General features: G+C 52.1%; 1 protein-coding gene across 1 annotated transcript in view; it reads left to right on the top strand.

The window, feature by feature from the left end:
* Window positions 1-3,287: 3,287 nt before the first annotated feature.
* The window catches only part of GPT2 (glutamic--pyruvic transaminase 2), a 34,862-nt gene continuing 12,499 nt past the window's right edge, over window positions 3,288-25,650 (top strand). The window contains exons 1-7 of the mRNA XM_059045666.2: window positions 3,288-3,514; window positions 3,748-4,011; window positions 11,387-11,476; window positions 13,530-13,638; window positions 18,168-18,301; window positions 20,284-20,527; window positions 24,655-24,734. Of these exons, the coding sequence (XP_058901649.1) occupies window positions 3,769-4,011; window positions 11,387-11,476; window positions 13,530-13,638; window positions 18,168-18,301; window positions 20,284-20,527; window positions 24,655-24,734 (900 nt within the window). The 5' untranslated portion in view covers window positions 3,288-3,514; window positions 3,748-3,768. The remainder of the gene's footprint in view (window positions 3,515-3,747; window positions 4,012-11,386; window positions 11,477-13,529; window positions 13,639-18,167; window positions 18,302-20,283; window positions 20,528-24,654; window positions 24,735-25,650) is intronic.

The raw sequence follows: 25,650 nt of genomic DNA on the forward strand, positions 1-25,650 counted from the left end.
TCCTCCATACAGCAGAATTTTAAACATAAATATGATCATGTCACTCCCTAACTTTTTAGGCCTTCCAGGGGCTTCTAATCGTTCTTAGGATGAAAACCAAAATTCTTACATTCAGAACCTGGCCTGCCTGTCCTACCACTGCTCACCTCTGACCCCTGTCTTTCAGCCCTGCCCCTCCCTCACTGTCTGACCTGCAGTCACCCTTGCCTTCTTGGAGGTCTTCAGACCTCTCGGCCTTCAGCGATCCCTGGCCTGGGATGCTGTCCACCTCACCACTGACACTGAGATGGACTGTGAGGTACAAGATGGATATTAGGAATCCACTCCTGTAAGAGGAAGTAGGAAGAAGCAGGATCAGGCAGAGAAAGAAAAACCATGATGCAAGTCTGCCAAAGCTTTGGCCAACCTCCTGGGGAAGGCCTGGAGCAAATACTGCTCCAGCATGTCCCATAGGCTTCTCCAGTTCGGGTGTGATGGTGATCTCACAAGGCAGTTCTGTGCAGGTGCTGTGCAAGGTTGTCTGCTGACTGCACCCCTTAGTTAAAGGCAAGTTCTCCCTTGACAGGTGAGAGGGCATATCTCTGTGTCCACCACACCTGCCAGTACTGCTATCCTTCATCATCCAGCCAGGCTGCCGGGCAGCTCCATCTTGCAGGCCACTTCCTCTGGGAAAGCTTTGCTCAGACCTTTGGGCTATAAGTGCTCATAAAACTCCTCAGCAGTTATCATAGTTTGTAATCACGTTTGTGTGTGCAATCAATGTCTGCCTTCCCTAAGAAACTATATGTTCTGTGTAGGCAAGGAAGGTCTGTGAGACTCATTATAGACCCAGAGTTCAGCCAGCACATGGCACCTGGTAGGTGCCCAGTAAAAACCTACTGAGAAAAAAAATAAAGATTGGTACCATGTCTTGCACACATATGACTTTCGCAACTGCGTGTGTCATCAAGAGCTTGCTGTGTATTTGGATCTCTCAACTAGCTCACAGGGAGGGCATTTATGATTATTTCAATCAGGTTTTATCTTTAATATTTAGGAGCCTGCCTCCTGCCCTACCTTGACCTGGTCTAGAGGCAAAATAAAGGCAGAGTTCACCTTACCACCATCATCATCACCACGACTACCACCCAAAAGCCTTTTAAGGGCTCAGTGCGTTGCAATGGGCAGCTCCAATTTCCAAACCCAGAGAGCTACACAAGCCTGGTCTCTGCGTGTATGGGCTGCAGCACTGGGTTAGGAATCACACTTCCTGCTCTACACTTAACTGTGCCACCTGAAAAGATTAAGTAACAAGTCACTTAATCTCTCTGAGCTTCAACTGTAAAATAGGGATAATGTCTGCCCTTTCTCTTTCATTGATGTCTATCAGGTTCAAACTCCGTGATAGGCAAGAAAGTGCTTTGCAAATTGTGAAGTGTGGTTCATAGGAAAGTAAGGGAGCTTTCTCCTCATGCAATCATGACAGGTTGGCAAAGGACATATTTGGGACACTACAGTGGTGACGTGGGAGCCCATGTAGATGGGCTATGTGCTGGGTGTTGTTTTTCTCAGTTGTGCAGATGGATTTGTGCTCACCTAAGCCCGCCCTGCCTCCCAGCCCACTGTCCCTTCTGATCAGGGGTGGAGACAGCAGGAAGGGACTGTGTTTACAGCAAATGCGTACGCAGGTCAAGGTTAAGCGTGTTCTGGAGGTGGAGAGGAGCATGTGGGTGTGTGGCTCCCCAAGTGGGCAGAGAGAGTAAGAATATGACATTAAAGGCAGTGGAGTCCTTAGAGAAGCTAAGCTCCCCAGGGGAGAATCTTTTACCTACAGACTGAATATCTAGTCATTGAGACAGAGACTAGGAAGGAGCTAGTGCAGACACAGGTGCTGGGGGTGGAACCAGTGATGAGAAACCCAAATAACTTTCCAGAGACCTCGGCAGGCCAAGACAGTTTGCTAACATAGGAATTCTCAGCATGATCTTTGGTTTCTGTTGCTCTCCCCATCCCCCTTTCCCCTTCATTGGTAATCAATTTATTTAATCAAAGAATATGGCATTCCCTTGATAAGGATGAAAAAGAGTGATCCACAGCACTAGGTTCCAAACTCTTGACTTTTACAGTTACCTCACTGAACTTTCCCCACAGTCCCACTAGGTAGGTGTGTTACCCCATTTCACAGATGGGGAAACTAGGCTTACAAAGGCCAAGTAACATGTTCAAAGTCAGCCAAGTGGTAAGTGGCTATATGCACCTATATTCAAACCCAGATTTTCTAGTACCTTCTCCCTTACACTGCTGTGTTTTTTAAGTTCCTCCTGCCCCCCACTTTCACGAATCTAATGTGTGTGTATTTGTTGGGGTGAGGGAGCTCTGGACTGTTTATCTGCCTGAAAACACCTAGACACAGAATTTCCAAGCCCAGGAGGGACCTCAGAGGTCATTTAATCCAACTTATTTTGCAGATAGAGAATCTGAGGCCCAGAGACAGGAAGTGACTTCTCCCACATCCTCCCTGTCGATTTTGTTGTCTCAGAACAGTTGTCTTCCATTCCTACTCTTGCCCTGCACTCACTCTGGGTAAGCCAGGATGCCTTTTCCTGCAGGTACCTCTGCCAAAATAATAGTTACCATGCGCTGAGCATTCATTCTTCAGCAAACGTTTACTGGGTGCTTACTATGTGCTGCGAACACTCAGAAGTGTTGTGACTATGAACAGGAAAAACGCTGCCCCTGCCTTCTGGAGCTTTCATGGTTAATGGGGGTAGAAAGGAAATTAACACAGGTAACGGAGGTGTGGTAGCGTTTCAAATGGAGTTGTCAGGTAGCCTAACCACCTGCTTTATACCAACTGCTTGGTCCTTTAATTTTCACGACATTCCTTAGAGGCTGTGAGCTGATCTCCGTTTTGACGACAAGGAAACCGAAGCTGAGAGGGGTAAGAATGGCAATCAAGTCCAAAACTCCGAAGCCCCGCTTCTTACCAGCCCCCGTAGAGCGGCCACTGCCACCGTCGGGCCCTGGATGATGAAACCTGGGGCGAGGACTGCACCATCTCTCAGCTTGTGTCCTTGCAGGTGCTGGGGGAAGGGATGTAGAGGGGGATGCAGGATGCACTTCCAGGCAGAAGCTGCAAATAGCTCTAAATTCGCAGAAGTTTGAGAAGGACAGACCCCGCCAGGACCCGTCCCGGCACCGCATCCCCTCTGCCAGACAAAAGAGCCCGCCCTGCCTACAGCAGAGCCAGACCACCGCTCCCGCCTCCTGCCCAGCCCCCGATCAGGCCAGCGCGGGGGCACTATGGGACTTGTAGTTCAGTCAGCTCTCCACACCTGCTCTGAAAACAGACTAGGGAACTACAAGGCCCAGGAGCCAGCGGGAAGGCCCGGGCGGACTCGCCGGCTGTGGGTGTGCGAGCGCAGGGGCCGTGTGGTGCGGGAGCTGGGATGCGGCTGCGGACGCCTGAGCCGAGGAGCAGCTCCAGGCGCGTGCTCTAGCCGGACTAGAAGAGGGGGTGGCCAGGTGGCGACAGGCACGTTGCATGCATGCATTGGGAGCAGACTTTGCAAAACCGTGTCGTGCGGTCCTTTGGCTCTGCAGCGGCGAGGTGCAGGGTCCGAGTCGACGGGGGATGGGCACCCGTCCCAGAAGCCAGGCTGGCACCGCTAGCTGAAAGAGCCCTTGGCTGGGCTTAGGGACGGGTGTCGGCGTGCCCCACTTGGGCTGTGCGTGACGTGTTTGTTCTCTTTCCCTTTTTGTCCCAAGGTTTCTCTGGGCGGGCGCGCGATGCAGCGGGCGGCGGCGCTGGTCCGGCGGGGCTGCTACCCCCGAACCCTCGGCCCCTGGGGCCGTGGTCAGAGCAGCGCGGCCGCCGAGGCCTCGGCGGTGCTCAAGGTGCGGCCCGAGCGGAGCCGGCGCGACCGCATCCTTACGCTCGAGTCCATGAACCCGCAGGTGAAGGCGGTGGAGTACGCGGTGCGGGGACCCATCGTGCTCAAGGCCGGCGAGATCGAGCTCGAGCTGCAGAGGGTGAGCGCTGGTTCCAGGGTCCGTGGGGCGGGAGGGCCCTGGGAAGCTAGGGGGCACTGGTGGGGGGGAAGAGTAGCAGCTGTCCCCTGCTGGGGTTCGCCCGCTGGACTTCCTCCCACCCGCGTGGCCAGCTCTTTCATTCGGCCCACCTTGGCTAAAACGAGAGAATGCCCTCCCCCCATCCCTTCACCCGCCAGTGCCTGGCACCTGGCACAAAGAAAGGCCCTCAGATACGGTTCACTTGTTGAATTGAATTCATCAGTTATAATTGAGCTGCCCCTAGTGCCAGGCACTGCCTGCTATGTGACCGTCCTACCCGCGTGGAACCAATATCCATGGGGGGGTGGGGCGGGGGCGAGGACAACAACAGGCGGTAAAGAAAGAAACCAGAATTTCAGAGATCACATTCGGTACCAGGGGAGGGAGAAAGGCTCTGAGGAGACTTGGGTTTGCTCCCGAAGCTTTTTCTCTCTGTCTGAGACCTTTTGGGTCATTCTGCCAGTAATGATTCCCTGACAAAAGTGGAGTTGTTGAGGAGTGTCCTGCACAATTCCTTCCCTTAGGCCCCCTTTGGAACCCTGACTGACAGCCATATCTTGTTCTCCCAGTGGGTAGCAGAGGCTTGGGCCTTGGTAGGGTGGCCCTGGGACGTTCTTCCTCCTGGTGGCCGGCTGGCTGGGACCTTAACTTGAGTTCATAGCTGCGTGTAAAGTGACCACACACCCAGTAGTGATTTCTGCCTCCCTGCAACCAGGGTGGTTGGGGTGGGTGTAAGAGATGCCCCTGTAAGATACCAGAGTTCTAACCCAGGTAGAATTCAGGAGGCGGAGTCAAGAGGGTAATGTAAAAAAAAGTAAACACTCCTAAGATTTGTAAGAACTGATGAAATAGTCACCCAGCTGCTTGCCTAAGGTAGTTCTAACCCAGAAGCGGGGAGGGTTCCTTGATCTCACTCTCACAGGCACCAGAACTGGATGTCTTGGGGGTGAATTGGCCACTTAATGTTCCTTGAATGCATGGGAGGAAGCCGTGGTGGGACCGTTACATTAACGCGGAGACTTTGGGGGTTTGATGAGCTCATGGCTTGCTGAAACCTTGTTGGGACACTCAGTTCTGCTGACTCAAAACAGTGAGTTGGACAAGTCAGAGTCCAGTGTCTCCCTCTGACTCCTTGCAGGGCTAAGTTTAAAGCTTGGCCCACAGAAGGCTGGCTCGGTTTCTGTGCCTCCCTGTCCCGAAGGTGGGCCACAGGCAGAGAAAATGGGTTTTTGCTTCTCTGCTCCTTGTTGATATCTGGTAGACTCTGGCTGGCCCTCCTTAAGACAACAGTTTCCCTGTTAAGGCTGAGATTAAATTGTTTCCGGTTTATCACTTTACAACTGATTTTTCTGGTTCCAGAACTGGTAGGGGTTCCAGGGATTATCTCTGCCCTTTGTTAAATAGCAGCTTGCATGTGGGCTCCATGAAGTACAAGGATGATTAAGGCAGAAGGGGACACTGTCTTTGCCTTCAGGGATCTGATTGCCATATTGTCCTCTGGGCCTGAGCTTCTCTTCCCCCAATTCTTTAAGGATTGGTGGGATTTTTTTTAGCAGGCACAGAAAATGTGAGAGCATTCCAGGTGGAAGGAGGGCTGTGAGCAAAGACAGAAGGTTGGGAAGTTCTGGACATTTGGGGAAGGGAATTGGTGCCATTTGGAGAGCACTGTCTGGCAGAGATATGGTAGATGAATAAGATGGAAAAGGGGGACTGGAGTCTTGTGTGCTGGGCTCAGTACTTTATGGTGCAAAGTTTGGTGTGCAATGGGGAACCAGGATGGTGTTCCAACAGGGTATGGCTCCATCATTGAGGTGGAGAAATTTCTTGGTCATTTGGGCTGGAAACACCCTGTGATTTCCAGGACAGATGGCCCCACTGCCATGTCCTACCCCTGAGTAAGTTGAGACATTCTTTCTGTCCACCTGCATTCTCCGGTGCTTTCGTTCAAATTCATCCCTTCTTATTCTCTTCTCACTTGGTCGAATCTCAGTTGCCTGATTCTTGGTTCTGGAGATAATAGCTCCAGCCAATCCAGCATAGCCTTGCTTAAACCTTTCATTCTCTTAGAGACAGCCTCTCCATTTTGCTAGCTTAAACAGTGCCCCTTCTGAGAGAGCCATATTTTCCCAGTCTTTTTTTTTTTTGGCTTGGCTTGGCTTGTCTTGCCTTGGCTTTGCACAGCTTGTTTTTCTACCTCCGATTTGAACTCTAATGATCACAACTGGACTGATGTTATTTTAAAGGGTTCGACTTGGTTAGAGATGGGATTTGTAGGGAGTTGAGTGACTTGGGGTGAATCTTCGATCCTCTCTGGGCTTTGGTTTCCCTAGTCTATAAAAGGAAGGTCTGGTGGGCCCAGGGTTTTTCCCCAGGTCCTGACTTTTGTGCCTCTTTGTCCATCTGAAGGCCTTTAAGCTGCCTTATGGAATCATTTCACCAGGTGCTCTGTAAATAGTACCGGCTGATTGGCTGGACACGTGGCTCTGTTTTTTGGTTTTTGTGTTTTTTTTTACCATCTTTATTGGAGTATACTTGCTTTACAATGGTGTGTTAGTTTCTGCTGTATAACAGAGTGAATCAACTATACGCATACATATATCCCCACAACCCCTCCCTCTTGCATCTCCCTCCCACCCTCCCTATCCCACCCCTGTAGGTGGTCACAAAACACCAAGCTGATCTCCCTGTGCTATGCTGTGCTATGCAGCTGCTTCCCACTAACTATCTATTTTACATTTAGTAGTGTATATATGTCAATGTGGCTCTGGTTTTTGACTGTGGGGTGGCTTGCCAGGCAAGTGTCTATCTTGCTTGGTGGTAGGAGTAGAGGAGAATGTTCAGGAGAGCCTGAAGGAGGAGGGGCACTTGACTAAGTGGGTGTGTGAAAGGGGCCATTCTCCTCCAGCCTGGGCTGTGTGCTCTCAGGGAGGCCCTGTTTCTCCCTGACAGCAGCTCTAAGTGGGAGAACCTATCAGCTTTTCAGATCCTGGTGTTCATTGGGAGCAGCGTTTAAAAATAAGCTGCCATTAGTAGGAGTTTTGAAAAGATCTGTCTGTTCGTCCTCAACCTACTTCTTTTTCCCTTGTTTTATTGGGGGAAGGGAGGAGGTTGGCATAAGTGGACACAGGAAGGCTTCTGTTTGTAAAAGTACACAGAGTCAGGGCAAAACATTTATGAAGGGAAAAACTGAATACTGTTAACATCAGTGTGTGCTGCATCTAAACACAGGTAAAAGTGGAGAATGCTGTAGCACCTCCTTATTGTTAGCTAAGAACTAAGTCTGGAAACTCTGGATGTGCCAAGCACAAGAGGTGAAATCTCATCGGTCATTTTCTTTAGAGCTTAGATGCTATCTTAAAGTAAAGAAAGTTGTAGTGTAGGCTTCCATTTGGATGAACCCTCCACCCACCCACCCTGCCCAAGTCACCAAGGACCTGCATCCTGGGCTTTGCCTTTATGTGCTGTGGGCCTTAGACAAGTCATTCAGAGCACCTTGGCCTCAGTTATTCCTCTGCAAAACGAGCCCAATTTATTTCTCCTAAAGACTAGTTGGAGATGTTTAGTGATGATGCTTTGAACAGCTAGAAGCCAGTCAGAACTCTTTTTTTTTGGCCCGCACTAAATGGCTTGTGAGATCTTATTAGTTCCCTGACCAGGTATTGAACTTATGCCCTCAGCAGTGAAAGTGTGGAGTCCCTAACCACTGGACCGCCAGGTAATTCCCCAGTCAGAACTCTTAAGAGTCTTCGTTTTCAAGATAATGAGAGTTGCTTGGGGAGAGTGCCAACAGTCAGTCTTTCCTTGCCTTCGTCTTGAGTCTCTGCGTCTAGGAATGTGCTCTGCGGGGTTTGCTCTCCTCTCTGGGCCTTAGCCTTGCTATCTTGAATTATCCTGTTTGGAGCTCATTCAATTTTCATCCTTGCAAACCTCAGCTTCTACGGTTGACCCTCCCACAGGCCCCTAGACTTCAGGAACCTACGTCCTTCCATGGTTAGGAAACTCAGCTCTTGGAGCTCCCACCTCATCTTTTTTTTTTTTTTTTTTTTTTTTTTTGCGGTTCGCGGGTCTCTCACCGCTGTGGCCTCTCCCGTTGCGGAGCACAGGCTCCAGACGCACAGGCTTAGCAGCCATGGCTCACGGAGCCAGCTGCTCCGCGGCATGTGGGATCTTCCAGGACTGGGGCACGAACCCATGTCCCCTGCATCGGCAGGCGGACTCTCAACCACTGCACCACCAGGGAAGCCCCCACCTCATCTCTTAATCACAGGCCTGTATAGGTTTGGCCCGGTTTCTTCCAGCTTTGCTTGTCATAATGGTTGGGGCCAGACCCTGTGCTGAGCCTCGGTTTCCTCAGCTGTGCAATGCACCTGTTTTCAGGGACCCTGGGGACTAGTTGGGTTTGTCTCTGGGGCTTCTGTCTGGGTCTGGAACTCTCTGTTGGACTTCCTGCCTGCCCAGTCCTGCTCATGGCCCTGGGGTCTTTTCACGTGGCCTTCCTGGCCTGGAGCCAGCTGTGCCCTCTCTCCCTTCTCTGAGTCCACTTCTTCATCAGCCTGGGCTCTGAAGGTGGTGGCCTCTCCTGTGTTGCCCACTTCTGTCACAGGGCATGATTCATAAGTGTTTGTTGAGTGAGAGGGATGCTCTCTGGGGACTAACCATCCTACGAAACCTTCCCGCTCGCATGTCACATGAAATGACAGGAGCCACCCCTACCTCGAGGAAACTGCCTTGTGCCTGTTAGAAGTGTCCATTGTCCTAATGCTGGGCCTGTGAGCTTGGAAGGACAAAGCTAACTCCTTTTTCTTTCTCCCTGCTAACACCCTTTGAAATATGCCATCCCCAGAGCCTGGGGGCCTGCTGCTTGAGCCTTCCTTGAGCTGAATTGTAGGAAGAGAGTCCCCCTGTGTTGGCTCTCATCTCAGTGCCCCACAGGGAGGTAGCTCTGGGCAGGATGTGTGCAGGTGAGTTAAACAGGTGGGCTCTAGGATGCTAGGAATTGGAACTAGAAAGCTATATGCTGACCTGGCAGGCTCCCGAGGGCGGGGCTGAGGTGAGGTTGCCATTGGGTGTGTGTGCAGGCCTGGATGAGTCACTGTGGGCAGGAGTCTGCCCCTGACTCCTTGGTATTTCCCAACCCATGTAGATCTCAAGTGCCTAGATACAGGAGTCTCCTTTGTATGGTGGCCCTTAGCTGGGCAGGCTGGTCCCCTGCCCATTCAGAGGAGCCAGTTTCCCACCCTGCAGCTCATCCATCATAGCGAAGTGTCTGGAGACCATATATACCCAGACCTGAGAAAGGAGATGCTCTGTGCTCCTAGGCTGCTTGCTGGCAGGCCCCAGATTGGCTGAGCAGTGCATGGGGAGGGCACAGGAAAGGAACATCCAGGGATCTGTTCCAGGCATTATTCTCTCCCTGCATTGGGCTGGCCGAGGGCCCGCAGATGTGTGTTGTAGTTCCTGGCCCTCGACTGTGACAGATTTACTCCCTGCTGAAGAATGGACCGTGCCCACACCATGGAAATCACCTGAGTTCAGCTGGCCAGTCCTGGGGGACCGTGGCAATTGAGTCAGTCTGACAGAGTGTCCCGTGCCAGGAGCCCAGGCCAGTGCCAAGGGGTGGGTCAGGTCGGCCCCTTTGCACACAGTGGCCTGGATTGCTCCACCTGTGGGACGAGTCCTGAGGCCACATGCCCCGCAGCCTGTCTCCAGGGTGCCTGCCCTCATCCCAGCCCAGCCCTGGGCAGTGGGTGGTGCTGTCCCCCTGCCTTAGCCCCCTGAGACGTCTTTTCATATTGGCCAGCCCTGAAGAACTTGGTAAAAGGGGCAGGAGGGAATTAAAAGGCCTTTCTCCCCCCTAACCGCCACCAAACACAGCTTTTGGAGACTTATCAGGCCCTGTTTATGACGGTCCAGCGCTGTTTCTGGGGTGCCCTCCTCAGCGCCCCACGCCTCCTGGCTCCCGGCTCCGAATCAGCTGGAGAATTTCTGTATGGGAGGGGCTTAGGAGTGGCAGATGAGGGTCAGGAAGACTTGTTCAGCAGCTGCTTTCATCCCTTAAGCCCACTGGTCTTTACTTAAGGGGTATGTTACTGAGTTAAAAAAGGGAAAGTTTTCTAAAGTTGCTTTTATGCACACATTGTGTGAAATGGAGAAGGCAAGTGTCAAAACCATAGAATTGTACCTTTAAAATTTGCATTTAGGGTGCCTTTGGGGAAAGGGCAGCTGGAGATGGGAAAGTGGCCCGGCTTTCCACCCAGGCCGCCCCTTGGTACTGCCACCCCTTGCCCCACCGCCTTCTTCCTCCACCATGACCCTTGCGACCTTGTTCCTGGTCCAGCTTTGTAAGATGATGATGTTTGTACTCGGCCAAGTGCTTTCATACTGTTTGTCTCAGATAATCCTTTCAGCTGCCCTGGGAGGTCCTTGAACCTGCTGTTGATTCTAACTCTTACAGTGGCTAATTCTGGATTTATCAGTGAGCTGCGTGGAGTTCCCACATTTCCAGGTCCCCACAGTTCTCCATCCAAAACGCATTTTCTCCTTAGCAGCAGCCGGGGCGTCCTGCAGTCACCTGCCCAGTGACATTGTTGCCAGGGTTTCCGAGTTCCCCCTCTCTCTCTGCCATCTCTGTTCTGTACTAAACGTATTGCTCAGCCAGTGGCCTCAGTTTTGCTCTTCAGCCAGTCTTTTCATCCCTGAAGCTTTTTTTTTTTTAATATGAAAATCAGCCTACATTCTTCATCCTGCAAAGACAGGGTTGCAAGAGAATGACCCCCAGGAAGTCCCTGCTGATCAGTGTCTTCTGGAGGGGAGGGTGGCTGCAGTGCCCCAGTCATTCACTTAGGGGTGGAGGTGGAGCTGCGCTTGGCGGGAGGGAGCCGGCAGTTGTGGGATCCTCTCCCTGATGTTTTCTGCTGCTGACCCCTCCCTCCCGCCCCCCCCAGGGTCAACGTGGACCTGCCACTGCCTCAGTGTGCTCTGGCAGCCCAGGAAAGCTCTTCTAGCCTTCTCAGAAAGTGGGTAACCTTCTGAAGCCTTAATTTCCTAATCTGTAAAAAGGGATTAATATGGGTTGGCCAAAAAGTTCATTTGGATTTTTCCATAACATCTTGTGAAAAACCAAAACCAATTTTTTGGCCAACCCGATACTGGCCCTTCCTCATAGGGGTGGTTGTGAAGGTCAAATGGGACCAAGCATATCAAGGGCACTGTGCCTGACACCTGGCAAGGCTCAGAATAGGGCTGCTTATTAATATCCTGTTGAGCATTGCTTGGCCTCTGGAATTCAGGGTCTGAGAGTCACTAAGTAACCACCTGTTGCTTTCTCTCTACTCAGGGTATCAAAAAACCATTCACTGAGGTCATCCGTGCCAACATCGGGGATGCCCAAGCCATGGGCCAGCAGCCAATCACCTTCCTCCGACAGGTGAGCTGGCCCTCAGGAACAGAGGCCACTGGGACAGCAGGGAACCAGCCAGCCAGGCCCATTACATTACCTCTGCCTCCTTGCCTGTCCAGCTCCCTCAGGACACAGCAGACACCAGAATCCCACAGGGAGGTGCCATTGAAGTAGCAGCCCCCTCCAGAGCCTGATGTCTCCACTGGTTCTCTCCCTCAGTCTCCTCCCCTTCCAAAGCTGTCTAAAATTCCTAAACCCATTTTGAGGATGCTCTAGGATACAAGGCTCCCAGGTGCATGGTCCTGGATGCTGAGTTCGGAGCTGGGTTGGTGAGGGCATCAGAGAGTAGATGGGAGAGGTAGAGGCCCAGTGGGCTGGGAGGTGGTGCGTGGGGGTCCAGATATGGCTTCCCAAGTGAGAATCCCCAGGTTTGAGTGTTGGCTTTGCTGCTTACCAGCTGGGTGGCTTTGGGCAAGTGGAGATCACCAGATACTGCCTCGGAGGACTGCTGGGGGACTCCATGCGATGAAGAGTGTGAAGGCCCTCAAGAGGCACATTTCAGTGTTTCAGTTTGAGTGCCAACTGCAAGGATGCTGCATGGGCCAAAACGGTGGGATTGGTGAGCTAGAGGGGAAAAGATCAGGTGGGAGAGTACTCCAGGGCCTGCTAGACAGAGGTTGGAGACCAGCTACAGGGAAAGCTTTTCCCTGGAGAAGGAATGGGGCAAAATTTGGTCCTTGTGTGGTTAAGGTTGGCAGGCTGGGGCATGCAGGAAAGCTGAGTGCTGAATGCCCTGGTTGTCTTTTCCTGCTGCAGGGACTGGCACACAGGAGGGGCGATCCTGCCCTGCTCCCTGGGTGGAGGGTGGTTGGGGGCCCCGGGGCCTCAGCCTGCAGCCCCTCAGGGAATTCACACAGGGTATGGGGGAGAAGAACCAAGGCTGGCAACGACCTCAGGAACATCCACTGCATGGACTCCCGTGGCCACTGTTGCAGACCTCAGGAGCGTACCAGCTGCCCATGAATGTCAGAGGCCCCAAGCTGGGCCCGTGGTGAGGAAGTGGATCAGACCAGACAGAGTGGCTCTGCCAGGGAAGTGGAGTGGGAGGAGGTCAGAGCATCCTGGTTGTCCTGGAAGCTCGTCCTGGAAGCACACAGCTTAGGAGAGGAGAGGCCCAAAGTGGCTTCCCTCTGCAGAGGTTCCCCACATGTGCCTGGGGCGTCTCCTGTTGCCTCAGTCTTTTCTGGCTGGCTAGCACACTCCTGAATCCAGCCCTGCCACTGGCTGTGGCAGGCCCGGCCTCTCCCACTTGGTGCTGGCCTCCTCCAGCCTTCACAAGCGCCCCAGGGAGGAGGGCAGGCTGGGTCACTGCCTATTGCACAAATCTTTTTGAAGAAAAGCCGGGCTCCAAGAAGCCTTCACCCACCCAAAGTCCCCCAGCCATGAGCCACAGCCTGCCTCAGTGCTCCTGGCACCGCTCTTAAGCTTCCAGCTTAGACTTGCCTGGTAAGCGGGGGTTTGCCAGCACTTTTGCAAACATTTCCTTGCTTAATCCTTTTAATTTGTGAGGTTAGGGTGATTTTCTCTGTTACAGAGATGAAAAAGCTCAGTTTTCAGTTCTGGCCAGGAAAAGGGGTGATGGGGGGTGCTCAGGCTGTAGGCAGAGGTCTGTGTAATCCTGTCATCTGGGGTGCATCTGCCTCCTCAGCCCCAGCCCCCTGCTCTGGAACCCCTGGTTCTTGTGGCCTTGGGTATGTGAGCTGCGGTCCTTTATGGGGGAGGTGGGGCAGAGTAAGCAGCCTCCTTCTGTGCCCTGGCTCCTCAGAGGGTGGTGGTCCACGCTCCGCCCAGGCCCAGGTCATCACGGACCTTGCCTCTCACCATCTCCCTTCCGCTGCAGAGCGTCCAGTGTCCTCCTCCTGGCCTGTCCCCAGGCCCCCACAGGCTGGGGCCCTTGTGGAGAGGCCTGTGAGGGCACTGTCCCTCAGCTGTCATCTCACACCATGGCCTGCCCGGAGTCCTTTGTGCCCCTCCGTGGTGGGAGGTTCTGGGAGCCCAGCCCATGCCTCTGTTCCTCCAGGTGATGGCACTCTGTACCTACCCAAACCTGTTGGACAGCCCCAGCTTCCCAGAAGATGCTAAGAAACGAGCCCGGCGGATCCTACAGGCTTGTGGCGGGAACAGCCTGGGTGAGGCCCCAACTTGCCAGGTCCCAGCGGGCGTGAAAAGAACGTGTGTTCTCAGCGTGGGCCTGGGCCTCGGCCCGGAATGGAGGGTTGGTTATATATGTTGAGTGAGTGTGTGGATGTGTGGGGTGGCTGACGTGCAGAGTAAATGACAATGTTCTTCTTGTCCGTGCTCTGTCAGCCTCTTGTTTGTTGAGCTAATGGGGCAATGCCATCTTTTGGTGGATTGGGGCACTTCAGGCACAAGAGCCTGCATTTGGCTGGATTGGGGGTTTACTCTGGGAGCTGGCTTTGATGCTGAGCCCACCCGCAGAGCAGAAGGTTGAGCCCGAGGCAGCCTCCGAAGCTGGAGGCCATGGGGAGGCACATGCCCCGCTGGCCCGGCTTCTCACTTGCCTGTGGCCACGCTGTGAGGTGCCTGTGGCCCCCTTTTGGTGGCTTCCTCACTCTGAAGGTGCTGCCCACCCCCGCAACTTGGGTGTTATGTTCCCGTCACCGGACTGTGCTCCTTTGTGCCAGGAGCCCAGGCCCAGCCTCGGCCCCCAGCTCCAGAGGGCTCCCTGGAGGAAGTTCCTGTAGATGTGAAAATGATCTTCTCTCCCTTCCCTGCTGAGATGGATTTCCAGCCTCTGGGCCTCTGGCTGTTTGTTCTCATCTCATGTTCTTTTTCCTGTTTATTTTTGTTTCATTCCTTTGCCCAGTGCCTACATAGGGAATCCAGCTTCCTTTGTCCTGAGGAAAATCGTTGTCCTTAGGGCTTTTTTAGGACTTGTGCCTGAATGATTCAAAACATGGGACAGGGATTCTTGTGGCTTGTTCAGCAGGGGATCAGCCACAATTGGCATCTCTGTCACCTCCCTGCCTTTCCCCTCCCCCTTTTCTGCTCTGTCCCTTTACGGAGAGCCCTATGCTTACCTTTCTGGCTGTGGTCACCCTACCAGCCCTCTGTCCAAGTTTGTGTCCTTCACAGAGTCCCTCTCAGGAAGGGGCCAGCTTCCCTGCCCGCCAGCCTGGTTGGGGTGTGGGCCAGCACCTTGTGTGGCAAGGACTAAACCGCAAGCTGGCAGAGGCCAGCCCAGAGACCTGGCCTCCAGGCTCCTTTCCTCCTGCACTCTCTGCCCAGCCCAGAGGACAAAGGCGCTTCTCGAAGACCCATGGCAGTGGGCCTGAGACTCCAGGAACTGCAACCCAGAGGTGGAGGGAGGGAGTTTGCTCTTGCATATCTGATGTCAATGTCTGGGGAACGGGGAGGGAATCTTGTTCCATGCATTAAGCCTCATCGACAAGTTTTTTCTGTGTCAGCCAGGGCTGGGAGCATGGCATTAGGAGGCCATGTCCATGTAAGTCAGGACTGTTGGCCTTTGGGGTTTTGGGAACCTGCACTGAGTTCTGTCTGAGGAGCTCAGGAGGACAGGTGAGGTAGATGCTCTCTGAGCCTCTTTCCTCATGCTTGAATTAGGAGATGCTTTGTACCCACCTCCCGGGCTTGCAGGAAGGTTGGCATTTGTGCCCCTTGTCAGGTGTAGAGAAGCCCTGCCCTGGAGGTCACTACCTGTTCCTGCCCATCGTGGGGGGAGGGGCAGTGTCCTGGCCAAGTCTGGGACAATGGGGGGTGGTGCTCTGTCAACTAAGGCTTGGGCAGCCTGAGCACCTGCCCACAAAAATAAAGGAAATGGAAAATGTCAGTATGCCCAGGGCTACCCTGGCCCACGGAGAGATTATAAAATGTGCACACAAGGTCTTAGGGCTCACCTGGACGTGTTTTTATCATGCCCTTTAAAATTATTTCTTACTGGGGCTTCGTTTATTTTTTGTTTGATGAGTAATCCAGTTCTCAGGTTGTGTCCTGGATCTTAAGTAGAATTGAGGTGAAACCTAGACACATCTGGGGGAGGTGGGAGCCGGGAGATAATGCCCTTGTCAAGCTCCTCTCTGAGCCCACGCCATGTACCAGGCACTGCTCTAGGCCCTGAGGGACACTGGTGAACCAGGCAGCTGGAGTTTCAGTGCTCGTGAAGCTCACCGTCAGATTTGGGAGAAACAAACATTAAAAAGAATTAGGGCTTCCCCGGTGGCGCAGTGGTTGGGAGTCCGCCTGCCGATGTAGGGGACACGAGTTTGTGCCCCGGTCCAGGAAGATCCCACATGCCGCGGAGCGGCTGGGCCCGTGAGCCATGGCTGCTGAGCCTGCGCATCCGGAGCCTGTGCTCCGCAACAGGAGAGGCCACAACAGTGAGAAGCCCACGTACCGCAGAAAAAAAAAAAAAAAAAAAATTAACACAGAAACATAATCCCCAGTTTTCATGAGGTCTTAGAGAAAGAGCAGAGAGGTGTGGGGTTATAACAAGGGATCTAATGTAGAGGGAGGGTTTAAGGAGAAAGTGGCATTCAAATTCATGTGGAAGATGACTAAGAGAGTCTGTTAATGCACACCAGACAGAGAAAATGATGTGTGCAAAGGCCTTGAGGTTTAAGAACTAAGTGTGATCGAGTGAAAGGGTCTGGGTGCAATGGCGTTGGGGGTTTGGCAGATGGTGCCAGTTTGTGGGCAGAGTGGGAGGCAGGTTGCCATGGGTCCCAGGGCAGAGTCCTACACAGGGGTAGGTGCTCTACAGAGATGAACAGAAGAAATAGGTGATGGTCCCTGGCCTCAAGTCAACATGGGGAGGCAGGGGTTCATCTGTATAAAATAAGATAACTGGAGAAATCACAGACTGGGGGAAAGGCTGGGGTGGGGCGCTATCTCAGGCTTCCTAGAGAGAGACTAGGTCTGAGCTGTGAAGGATCAGTGTGGTTCAGAGCATGACAGAAGGTGGAAGTCTGTGGCAGGCAAGAGCAGGGAGCTTGCCAGTGGGGGAAGGTCTGGGAATTCAGGGAAGCAGGTGAACTAAAGGCAGGAAGAAGAGGAGGCTTAGCTGGTGTGGAAATGGCCAGGCCCCATGGAGTGGAGGGGAGGGCACTGAAAGAAGGCACAGGGAAATAGGGAGCACAGGAAACTTTCTGAGCATGGGAGCTCACGAAATATCAAATAAGACATCCAGTAGAAGAAGGATTCTCTAACACTGGCATCTGTACCTCCCCACTTTTTAATTTACATAATATTTCAGATGCATTCGATACCCCAAATAATGTGACGAGACTCTGTACTCACCACCCAGGTTTGATACGTGTTAATGTTTGCCACTTGATCCTTAGAGAAGTGATCCAGCCTCCTTCCCCCCCCTTCCCCCTCCCCCACTTACAACTGGTCAGAGGGGAAAGGCAAGCCCAGTGCTGCTGCACAGACCCTGAAACCGAGCACCTCCTGGGTGCTGGGCCTTGGATGCTGTGCACTGAGACCCAGAGAAGAGCTGGCCACTTTCCAGAGCTCCATCCTGCCTCCTGGTGGTGCTGTTGCAGTAGTCTTAGAAGGAATGAGCTGGTTTTCTTTAAATGTGGTATAAAATTCAAATGGTATAAAAGGATATAGAGTGAAAGATCTGCCTCCCATCTCTGACCCCAAACCTCCTGGTTCACTTCCCCAGAGAATTCACCTCACCAGTTTGAGTCTCCTTCCAGAGAGATTCTGTGCATGTGCAGGTACCTATTTTCAGTTTCTTTTTAAAAACAGAAGTAGTAGCTTGACATTTTGAAAAAGTTTTTATGCAAACAGTAAAAAGCACAAATATTAATGTACAGCACCTATGTGTGCACACCTGTGTAACCCCTGCCCAGATCACGACATTGACCATTCCCAGCATCACAAAAGTCTCCTTTGTGCCCCTTTGCAGTTAATACCCCCAAGCCCAAAAGTGGTCACCACTGTTTTTGAACTTCATGTAAATGGTGGTTTGGATTTTGATCCTGATTGGCAGCCTGAGCCTGCTGTTGGCATGGGGTGGGGGTAGGTGGGCCATGCCTCACAGCCCCAGGGGATCTGTGGTTAGTGCTGGTCAGGGTTCTGGATTCTTGGGCTGGCAGGTGGTGCCATTTTGGGGTGACCATTCTCTCAAGTTTTGTGGAACCAAGTGTAGGCAGCAGTGATGAAAGCATAGCAGTCCCAGCTGTAATGATACATACTGTCATCGAATGTGTAAATCCCAGTAGGGTGGGTAAAGCAGGTATGGGCACCATTTAACTGGTTAGAAGCCAGGGCCTGGAATAATGCTTGATGTGTAAGTAGCTTCTCAGCACATACTGGGTGGATGAATGGATGAGTGGGTGGGTGGATAGATGGACAGAAGGGCAGTTGGGTGGGTGGGCAGGTGAATGGATGTATGGATGAATGGATGGATAGCAGATGGGCAGATGGTTGGGTGAGTGGGCAGAACACGTGGGTAGATGGATGGATGACAGGATGGGTGGGTGAAGCCCAGATAGGTAGTTAAGCAGCTTGCCACAGTTCCAGAGCCTAGAGTAGTGAGAACAGGGCCACACTGAGATCTCCCTGACCTCCCTGTCCTTCCCACTCCCAGTTAATTATATGGATATCACAGACTCTAGGGCGCCAGACATCCTGCCTCTAGTCACTGTCTTGCTTGCTGTCTTAACAGGATCTTACAGTGCTAGCCAGGGCGTCAACTGCATCCGTGAAGATGTGGCTGCCTATATCACCAGGAGAGATGGTGGTGTACCTGCAGACCCGGATAACATTTACCTGACCACTGGAGCTAGTGATGGCATTTCCGTACGTGTGAGGGTAGCTTGTTGTTTTCCACTGTTCACCCACGTGAAGAACAGCCTTGCGTGTCAGGGCCGAGTGTGTGAGCCTGTTAGCAGGGGGACAGCCTGGGAGGAGAGGTTGGCCTCCCTCTGGTCACTGCTGTCTGCCCCACCCTGGTAGCCTGCTGTCCTTACCTTGTTCAGTCTTCATGAACCTGGGTACCCCTGCAGCCTCAGTTTCCCTCCAGAGTGGCACCAGCAGATCCAGCTGGGAGGAGTCAGGGGCTACTCGAGGGTGCCCGTCTTCCTGGCGACATCGGCCTTTCTCTCACTCAGCACATACGGAGTAACTGCTGCGAGGCACTGTGCCAGGTGCTGGGGAGACAAACACGTTTGGCCTCTGCTTACACATCAGTGCTGGATAAGATTGGCATTAATAGCACATAAATACATGTCAAATCTTAAGCTTTCAGTTTCTCTTCTGGAAGAGGATAAAGTGTTACAGGAGGGAGCAGCAGGGACTCTGACCTGGGGGGCCGGGGAGGGCAGGAAGGTTTCTCCAAGGAAGGCTGAACAGATAGAGATCTGGAAGCTGCGTACCTGTGAACTCAGGAAGGCAGGGGAGAGACAGGTTCGGAGCAGAAGGTCAGCATATGCAGAGGCCTTGAGCTGGAAGGAGGCTGTGTGTCTGGAAACAGCGTCAGTGGGGGACGAGCACACATGGTGAGGGCCACTTACCAGCAGTGGGCTGGGAGGCAGGTGGGGCCTTGTTTTCCTAAGAGCCTGGGAGCCACTGAAGGATTTGAAGTAGGCGGAGGGACATAATTAGATTTAGGTTCTTAAGCTTTAAGTGTGGCAGGAGGGGGCATAATAGATGTAAGGGAGTGTTTAGGAGGCAAGAGAAGAGGTGGGTTGGGCTGGGGATCAGTCGTGGAAGAGGTGAAGAGGGGCTGGTATCAAGTGTTCCATAGCAGAAGGGGCTGAACCCAGGGCCTGAGGAACCTGCAGCCTCCCTTCCCTTCCAGCACCCTGCCCCCGTGCCCAGTCCGTGTCAAATGCATTAAACTCTTCCTGGAGCCCGGGAGGAAAACTGAGGCCCAGAGACCTTAGGTGGTCTGCCTGCTCTAAGTCAGCCTCTTGTGGCATTTGAGATTCTAGTGTTGGACTCAGGCTCCCAACCATGGCATCTTCCACTGTGTTCTGCCAAGGCCCGTCTCTATTCCCAGAGAAGCCCAGGTATAGGTAGAGGTTCCAGAGGAGGGTGAGGGGAGGGGTCCTCAAGCTTTCGTGAAAGAATCAAGTCATTGCAGTTTTTAATCCAGTGGCATTCTTGCAGCAAGGAGCCAAACCTGAGAAAGGAGCTAAGTCTGTGTGTAAGGTGGGGACTCGCCCAGAAGAGTTTGGGCTTCTTAATCCAGTGAATTACTGCCACCTCCACCAGTGCCCCACAGGACTCCCCAGGCCTGGTTTCTCAGGAAGCCTATGAACCTAGGGCGCACTCAGCTTTGGAAACAGCCGGGTTGAAGCGCCACCTGGTGGCCATAGATGGGTATTTTATCCCATTTCAACAATCCCTTGTTCAGGGGTTGTCCAGCCTTGGGCACTGATAGCTACCGACCAGACAGATTCCTGGGCTCCACCCCAGACATACAGAATGAGTTTCAGGGGTGAGGTCAGAGTAATTCTGAGACAGGGCCAGTTTGTGGGCTACTGCTTTAAAAGACCTCTTTAAAAAATACTAACAAGTATTGCGTGTTAAACTACATACCATGCAAGGTACTGAGAACTTTAAAACATTTTGCTTATTTCTCACAGCAGACCTCATTTTACAGATGAGGAAAGTGAGACTCAGGGAAGTTCAGCCACTCCCATGGGACTGCACTGGAGACAGGCAGTGGGGTGGCTGGGGAAAGGCAGGGTTGGGGCCTTCCAGCTTTCCTGCTGCTGGTCAGCCCCCGCGGGTGGCAAGTGGCAATGGCCTTGCAAGATGTGACTTCTCGGTTGCAGACGATCCTGAAGATCCTGGTCTCCGGAGGTGGCAAGTCACGGACGGGTGTGATGATCCCCATCCCGCAGTACCCTCTCTACTCGGCGGTCATCTCTGAACTCGATGCCATCCAGGTGAACTATTACCTGGATGAGGACAACTGCTGGGCCCTGAACGTGAATGAGCTCCGGCGGGCCGTGCGGGAGGCCAAAGAGCACTGTGACCCCAAGGTGCTGTGCATCATCAACCCCGGGAACCCCACAGGTCTGTGCTTTACTCCCTTGCCAGTTTCTTGGGGAGCAGGGGCAGGGTGGCTGGAGTACTGGATGTCTGGACACTGAAGATCTAAGAAATAATGAAGTCCTCTTTGCTCCCAGGTTCCCAATCCAACTTCAGATTTGCTAACATAAAGCCATAAAATTTGCCGCAGACCACCTTACGAGGTGAGCAAATGCAGGCATTTTGCTGGGCAGGGTTGTATTAAGACCAGTTTTTCTCCTGTTCTTGCATTTGCAAAGAATCTTCTTTTTGAGGTCACGCACAAACCATCACCATTAATCATAGGCCTCATTTTACCCTTACTCCTACTTGTTTTTCTGAACCAGTTTTCAGATTGCTGGTGTGTGCATTGTTTTTATTTGACACAGCGTTACTGTGTACTTTTGAGGCCTGAAAAGGAAATGCCGTATTAAAAACAAAAGCGAACAAACCAAAAAAACCTGATTCCAGAGTTGAAAATCACTCCTAATTTTGTGTATTTTTATTTTAAAAAAAAAAGCACAGTTCTGCCTGTTTTGATCTTTCCAGGCTGCTGGCTTCATGTGCCCCTGATGCTACTCGGATGCCGAGAACAAGGGCTCCTCTCTCCTCCTTTGTTGAGAAAAACTGGGTCAGGGCCAAAGCTTGGTGGAGTTCATTGTAGAATCTGCTTCTTGGGAACATCAAATGATGCTTCAATTAGCTGAAAGCGCCACTTGAATTCCTGAGAGCAGAAAATGGGTGCAGCTTCCCTCCACCCTGGTTTATTTACATCAACTGCTTGGGGGAAGGGATGAAGCGTCTAACCATGTTTCAGTAGGAAAAGGACAGAGCTGGATTCTCAATCCTGGTTGCACATTAGAATCACAAAGGGAGCTTTTAAAAATGTCAAAGGCCAGGCTGCACCTCAGAATCTCTGGGGATGGGGCCCAGGCATCAATATTGTATGCAGCTGAGGATGAGAAACACTGCCCTAGGATGATCATTCTAAAACTTCAGCTTGTTAAGAAGAAAACAAACTGCTGGGCCCCACTTCTAGGTATTCTGTTGTAATTAGGCTGGAGTGGGGCTTGACAATTTGCATTTCTAACAAGCCCCCAGGTGATGCTGATCCTACTGGTCCCAAACTTGGAGTAGTAGGCCCTGCATCTTAGGAAATACTCTGTATACCTAGTTTATATCATAGGGTTGACTTGGCCAGGTGCTTACGTAAATCTTCACCTGGCTGTCTTGGGAGAAATAACTGCACTAGAGACTTTCCTGTTTTAGGTCAAAGGTGGAGGAGTCATGTGAGTATATGTTAATATAAGCAGTTTTTTGGGTTTTTTGGGGCATGCTGCACAGTTTGTGGGATCTTAGCTCTCCGACCAGGGATGGAACCCGGGCCCTGAGAGTGAAATCACTGAGTCCTAACCACTGGGCCACCAGGGAATTCCCTCTCTGGGGTCTTAATGGGTGAAAATCAGCTAGCTATTGGAAGATGGGGGATGGAAAATAGAAACCTACCTGTGATAACCATGTATCTTGCCTGAACCACACACTGTGACCACTTTGGCTAAAACGTATCAAAATGGACTGGGATATATGTGGCTAACAGGGCTCTTTGGGATTCAAGACAGAAACTCATCTTAAGACTTGAAGGGAGGGCTTCCCTGGTGGCACAGTGGTTGAGAATCCGCCTGCCGTTGCAGGGGACACGGGTTCGTGCCCTGGTCCGGGAAGATCCCACATGCCGCGGAGCAGCTGGGCCCATGAGCCATGGCCGCTCAGCCTGCGCGTCTGGAGCCTGTGCTCCGCAACGGGAGAGGCCACAACAGCGAGAGGCCCGCATACCACAAAAAAAAAAAAAACTTGAAGGGAGTGGATCTGTGAAGTCCAGGGTAAAGCAGCACGCTTGGATCAGCGTCATTGTCATAGGAACCCCAGGCCATTTCCCAGCTCTGCTCTTCTCTGGGTTGGAATCCTTCTCAGGAAGCATCTGTCCTGGGAGTGGCCTTCAACAGTTCCAGTCATTGCCCAGCACCTAAGCGTCCTCCACAGAGAGCCTTGCCCATAGTTTCAGCCAAAGCCTCAGGCCAGACTCTTATTGGCCCACGTTGGCCAACCTGCCCGTGCCTGACCTAGTTAAATCACTGAGGCTGATTGGCTGGGTCTGTATCCCATGTCCCTTGCTGGAGTTTAAAGAGAGGGAGTTCACCCTAGGACAGCTGGGTGTTGTTGCTCAGAAAAGGGCAGGATGCAGGGCTGGTGCAAGCAACAGCTATAGTTTGTGGGAAATTCCTTTGGCCTGGCCTCTGGCAAGGGGCACTTAGACCCCTCCCCAGCTTTGAGGTCTACAGCAGAGCCACCTCTGTTGTGCAGTGGGCTCATGTCTCCCCCTGCTGGGCACAGCTGTGCCTTGCCCCTCTAGAGCCTAAGTGGCTCTCATCCTGTACCACATGTGTGTTTGTCCATCCATTGGCTCAGCAGGCATGTTCTGAGTGACTCCTTCGTCCCAGGCGAAGACTGGAGAGAAGTAAGCTCTGTCCTTGTCCTACAGTTTGCATCGCTCATATCACGGGGATTATTTGCGCACAGCAGGTCTCCTTTCCTCTCCTGAGCTACAGGCTTCCTGAGGCCTGGCCCTTGCTCAGTTCTCTTAGCACTCCCCCTGGCATTATGTACACACGGTTTGATGCACACGGTTTGATGCTCTTGGTGCTCAAACCTTTGCTTGCATTCTAACAGGATACACTTTGTGGGATGGCAGCCCTGGGAGAGAAGACCAGCAGCATTTGTAGGCAGGCTCAGCCCCCTGGATAGGCAGCTCCTGTCTGTCTGTGGGAACAGCAGCTGGTTCCTTGTAGCATCCAGGGCTACTACCCTTCCTAATTCCCAGAGCCATGAGCTTGCTTCATAGGAAGCCCGGTTGACCCTTTCTTGGCAGGAGACAGGTTGGTCCCCTAGTAAAGGAATTGGTTCATTGCTTAGACAGTTAAAGTCTGAAATCCTGGCTTAATCATACCATGCTCTTATAAGATACATCTATATATTTTTCTAAGACTTATTCTTGTTATTCTTACATGGACAAAATTATAGTTATTTTCAACAAGAAGGTAACATACTCTAGATACTGGTTTGCATCAAGATATAGATGCATATGTAAATAACACATGTGCACATACATACACACATAAATATATACATATATGTAACATCCATAGATGCACATTTATGTATAGCAAAGAAACAGACTTTTGTGAGAAGTCAGCATGCCTGACTAGTGCTTTCCCAGAGGCTATGTGAGCACGTCAGACAACCCAGTGCCACACTTATAGTGGGCCTCAGGAAATATTGGGAAAAAGTTCATTTCTACCTTGTTGCATTTGTTCCTTTCCCCACCTAAACCCACAGTATTTCCTGTGAACTGATGGGTGAATATTTTGCTGCTGGCTGGCGCTCATTTCTCTAAGATGGATGAAATGTTGAGTCAAGCCCTGAAGGGAGACCCTGGCAGGGACACTGCGGGTACCCAGAAGCATCCTCAGAGGGCGCAGCTCCCATGTAGTTGGCTGACGGGAGAAGCCAGAGCTGGCAGGCAGGCTCATTTCATTTAGAGCTTATTCCACAGTATTTACTAGGGCCCTGCTGAGTGCTGGCTTTGAGGGTCAGCACTGAGCCCACAGACCTTGTGCCTGCCTCACGGAGCTTGTGTGGGGGGAAGGTGTAGCCAGTGCAGTTCTCCTGGTGCTGCTGCTGTGGGGTAAGGAGGAGAGTGGGGCTGAATGATTAAACTCCTTCAGTTTAACTTTCCTGCTCGTTATGATGCTGTCATGCCTTCTTGCCCTCCAGCACAGATTAATACAAATATACCCCTCCCACACACACACACACCTCCAATAAGAATAACAAGAAGGTTGGGTGTGAAACACTGCTCCCTCCACATACCCAGCTTAAGTGAGTCAGAGGGACGGGGCTGACCGTCGGGGCTCCCTGGAGGTTGACTGAACCCCCCCAGTCATAGCAGCTAGGGAGGGTGGTCCCACAGGGTCCCGAAGAACACATACCTGAGTGATTCTGGTTGGGGTTCTTACCTAGGGACAATTTAAACAGCATTACAAACTACCTTCTGCTTTTGTTTGGGGACTTTTTAGGTCAGGTGCAGAGCAGAAAGTGCATAGAAGACGTGATTCACTTTGCCTGGGAGGAGAAGCTCTTTCTCCTGGCTGATGAGGTAAGAGCAGCCTTGGCTCTCAGAGGTGAGGGTGCGCTTTCTCTTCTGGGAGAGGGAGCCAGACCTGGTTGTTCTATAGCCAGAGAGAACTTTCTAGGTGTTGGAAGAGAGATTCTAACAAGGTTGAGGATGTTCAGTGTTACATCCTGTGAGACTGTGACCAGAAATCATCCCAACATTGGTTTGGAATCTTGGTTGTAAGTTTCAGAAATCTAACCCAAACTACTTTAAACTTGAAAAGTAAAAAGGTGGTAGGGTCTCAGGAGTGGGGCTGGATCCAGGGACTCAAACCATATCTTCCAGCTCCTCTCATTCCATCCTGCTGCCTTGGCCTCACACACAGGCCTGCTATCTTCCCAGTCTAGAAAGAGAGCATTTCTTCATGGTGGTTCCAGCAAAAGTCTCAGAATTGAGCCTCACTGGTGCAGCTTGGGTCAAACACCCATTGCTGAGCCAATTACTGTGGCCCCGTGGTTGCAATATGCAAACTGACCAGTCCCTGGGCATGGGGCAGTGTCTCTGCCCTGTGGCCCCAAACCTGCAGACAGAGAGCGGTGGGGGGGGGGTGTTCCCTGAGGCAAATTGAGGGCCTCTTTCTCAAGCAGGGAGAGTGGGTGCTAGGTGGGCCTAATGCTGTGTCCTGTGAGGAGAGGAGTCTTAATTAACCCCCCACAGCTGCTGCTTCTTGAACCCTAGTTCTGGAGACAAGGCATGCCCATTCTTTTCCTGCAAGGAAAGAAATGAAAGACCAGTCATATCCTGTTTTCATTTCTTCATTGCTGCATGGTTTCTAGTTAGTCGTAGCTTCTAACACACAAGCTTCCTTTCTTTGCTCCTCAGCACCCCCACCGCCCCGCCCTCCACACAGAGCTCACCCACCAGATTGTTGCCGTGATTAATAGCAGATGGACCTAAA

Source organism: Kogia breviceps, chromosome 18, assembly GCF_026419965.1.
Source record: "Kogia breviceps isolate mKogBre1 chromosome 18, mKogBre1 haplotype 1, whole genome shotgun sequence".
Classification (NCBI taxonomy): Eukaryota; Metazoa; Chordata; class Mammalia; order Artiodactyla; family Physeteridae; genus Kogia; species Kogia breviceps.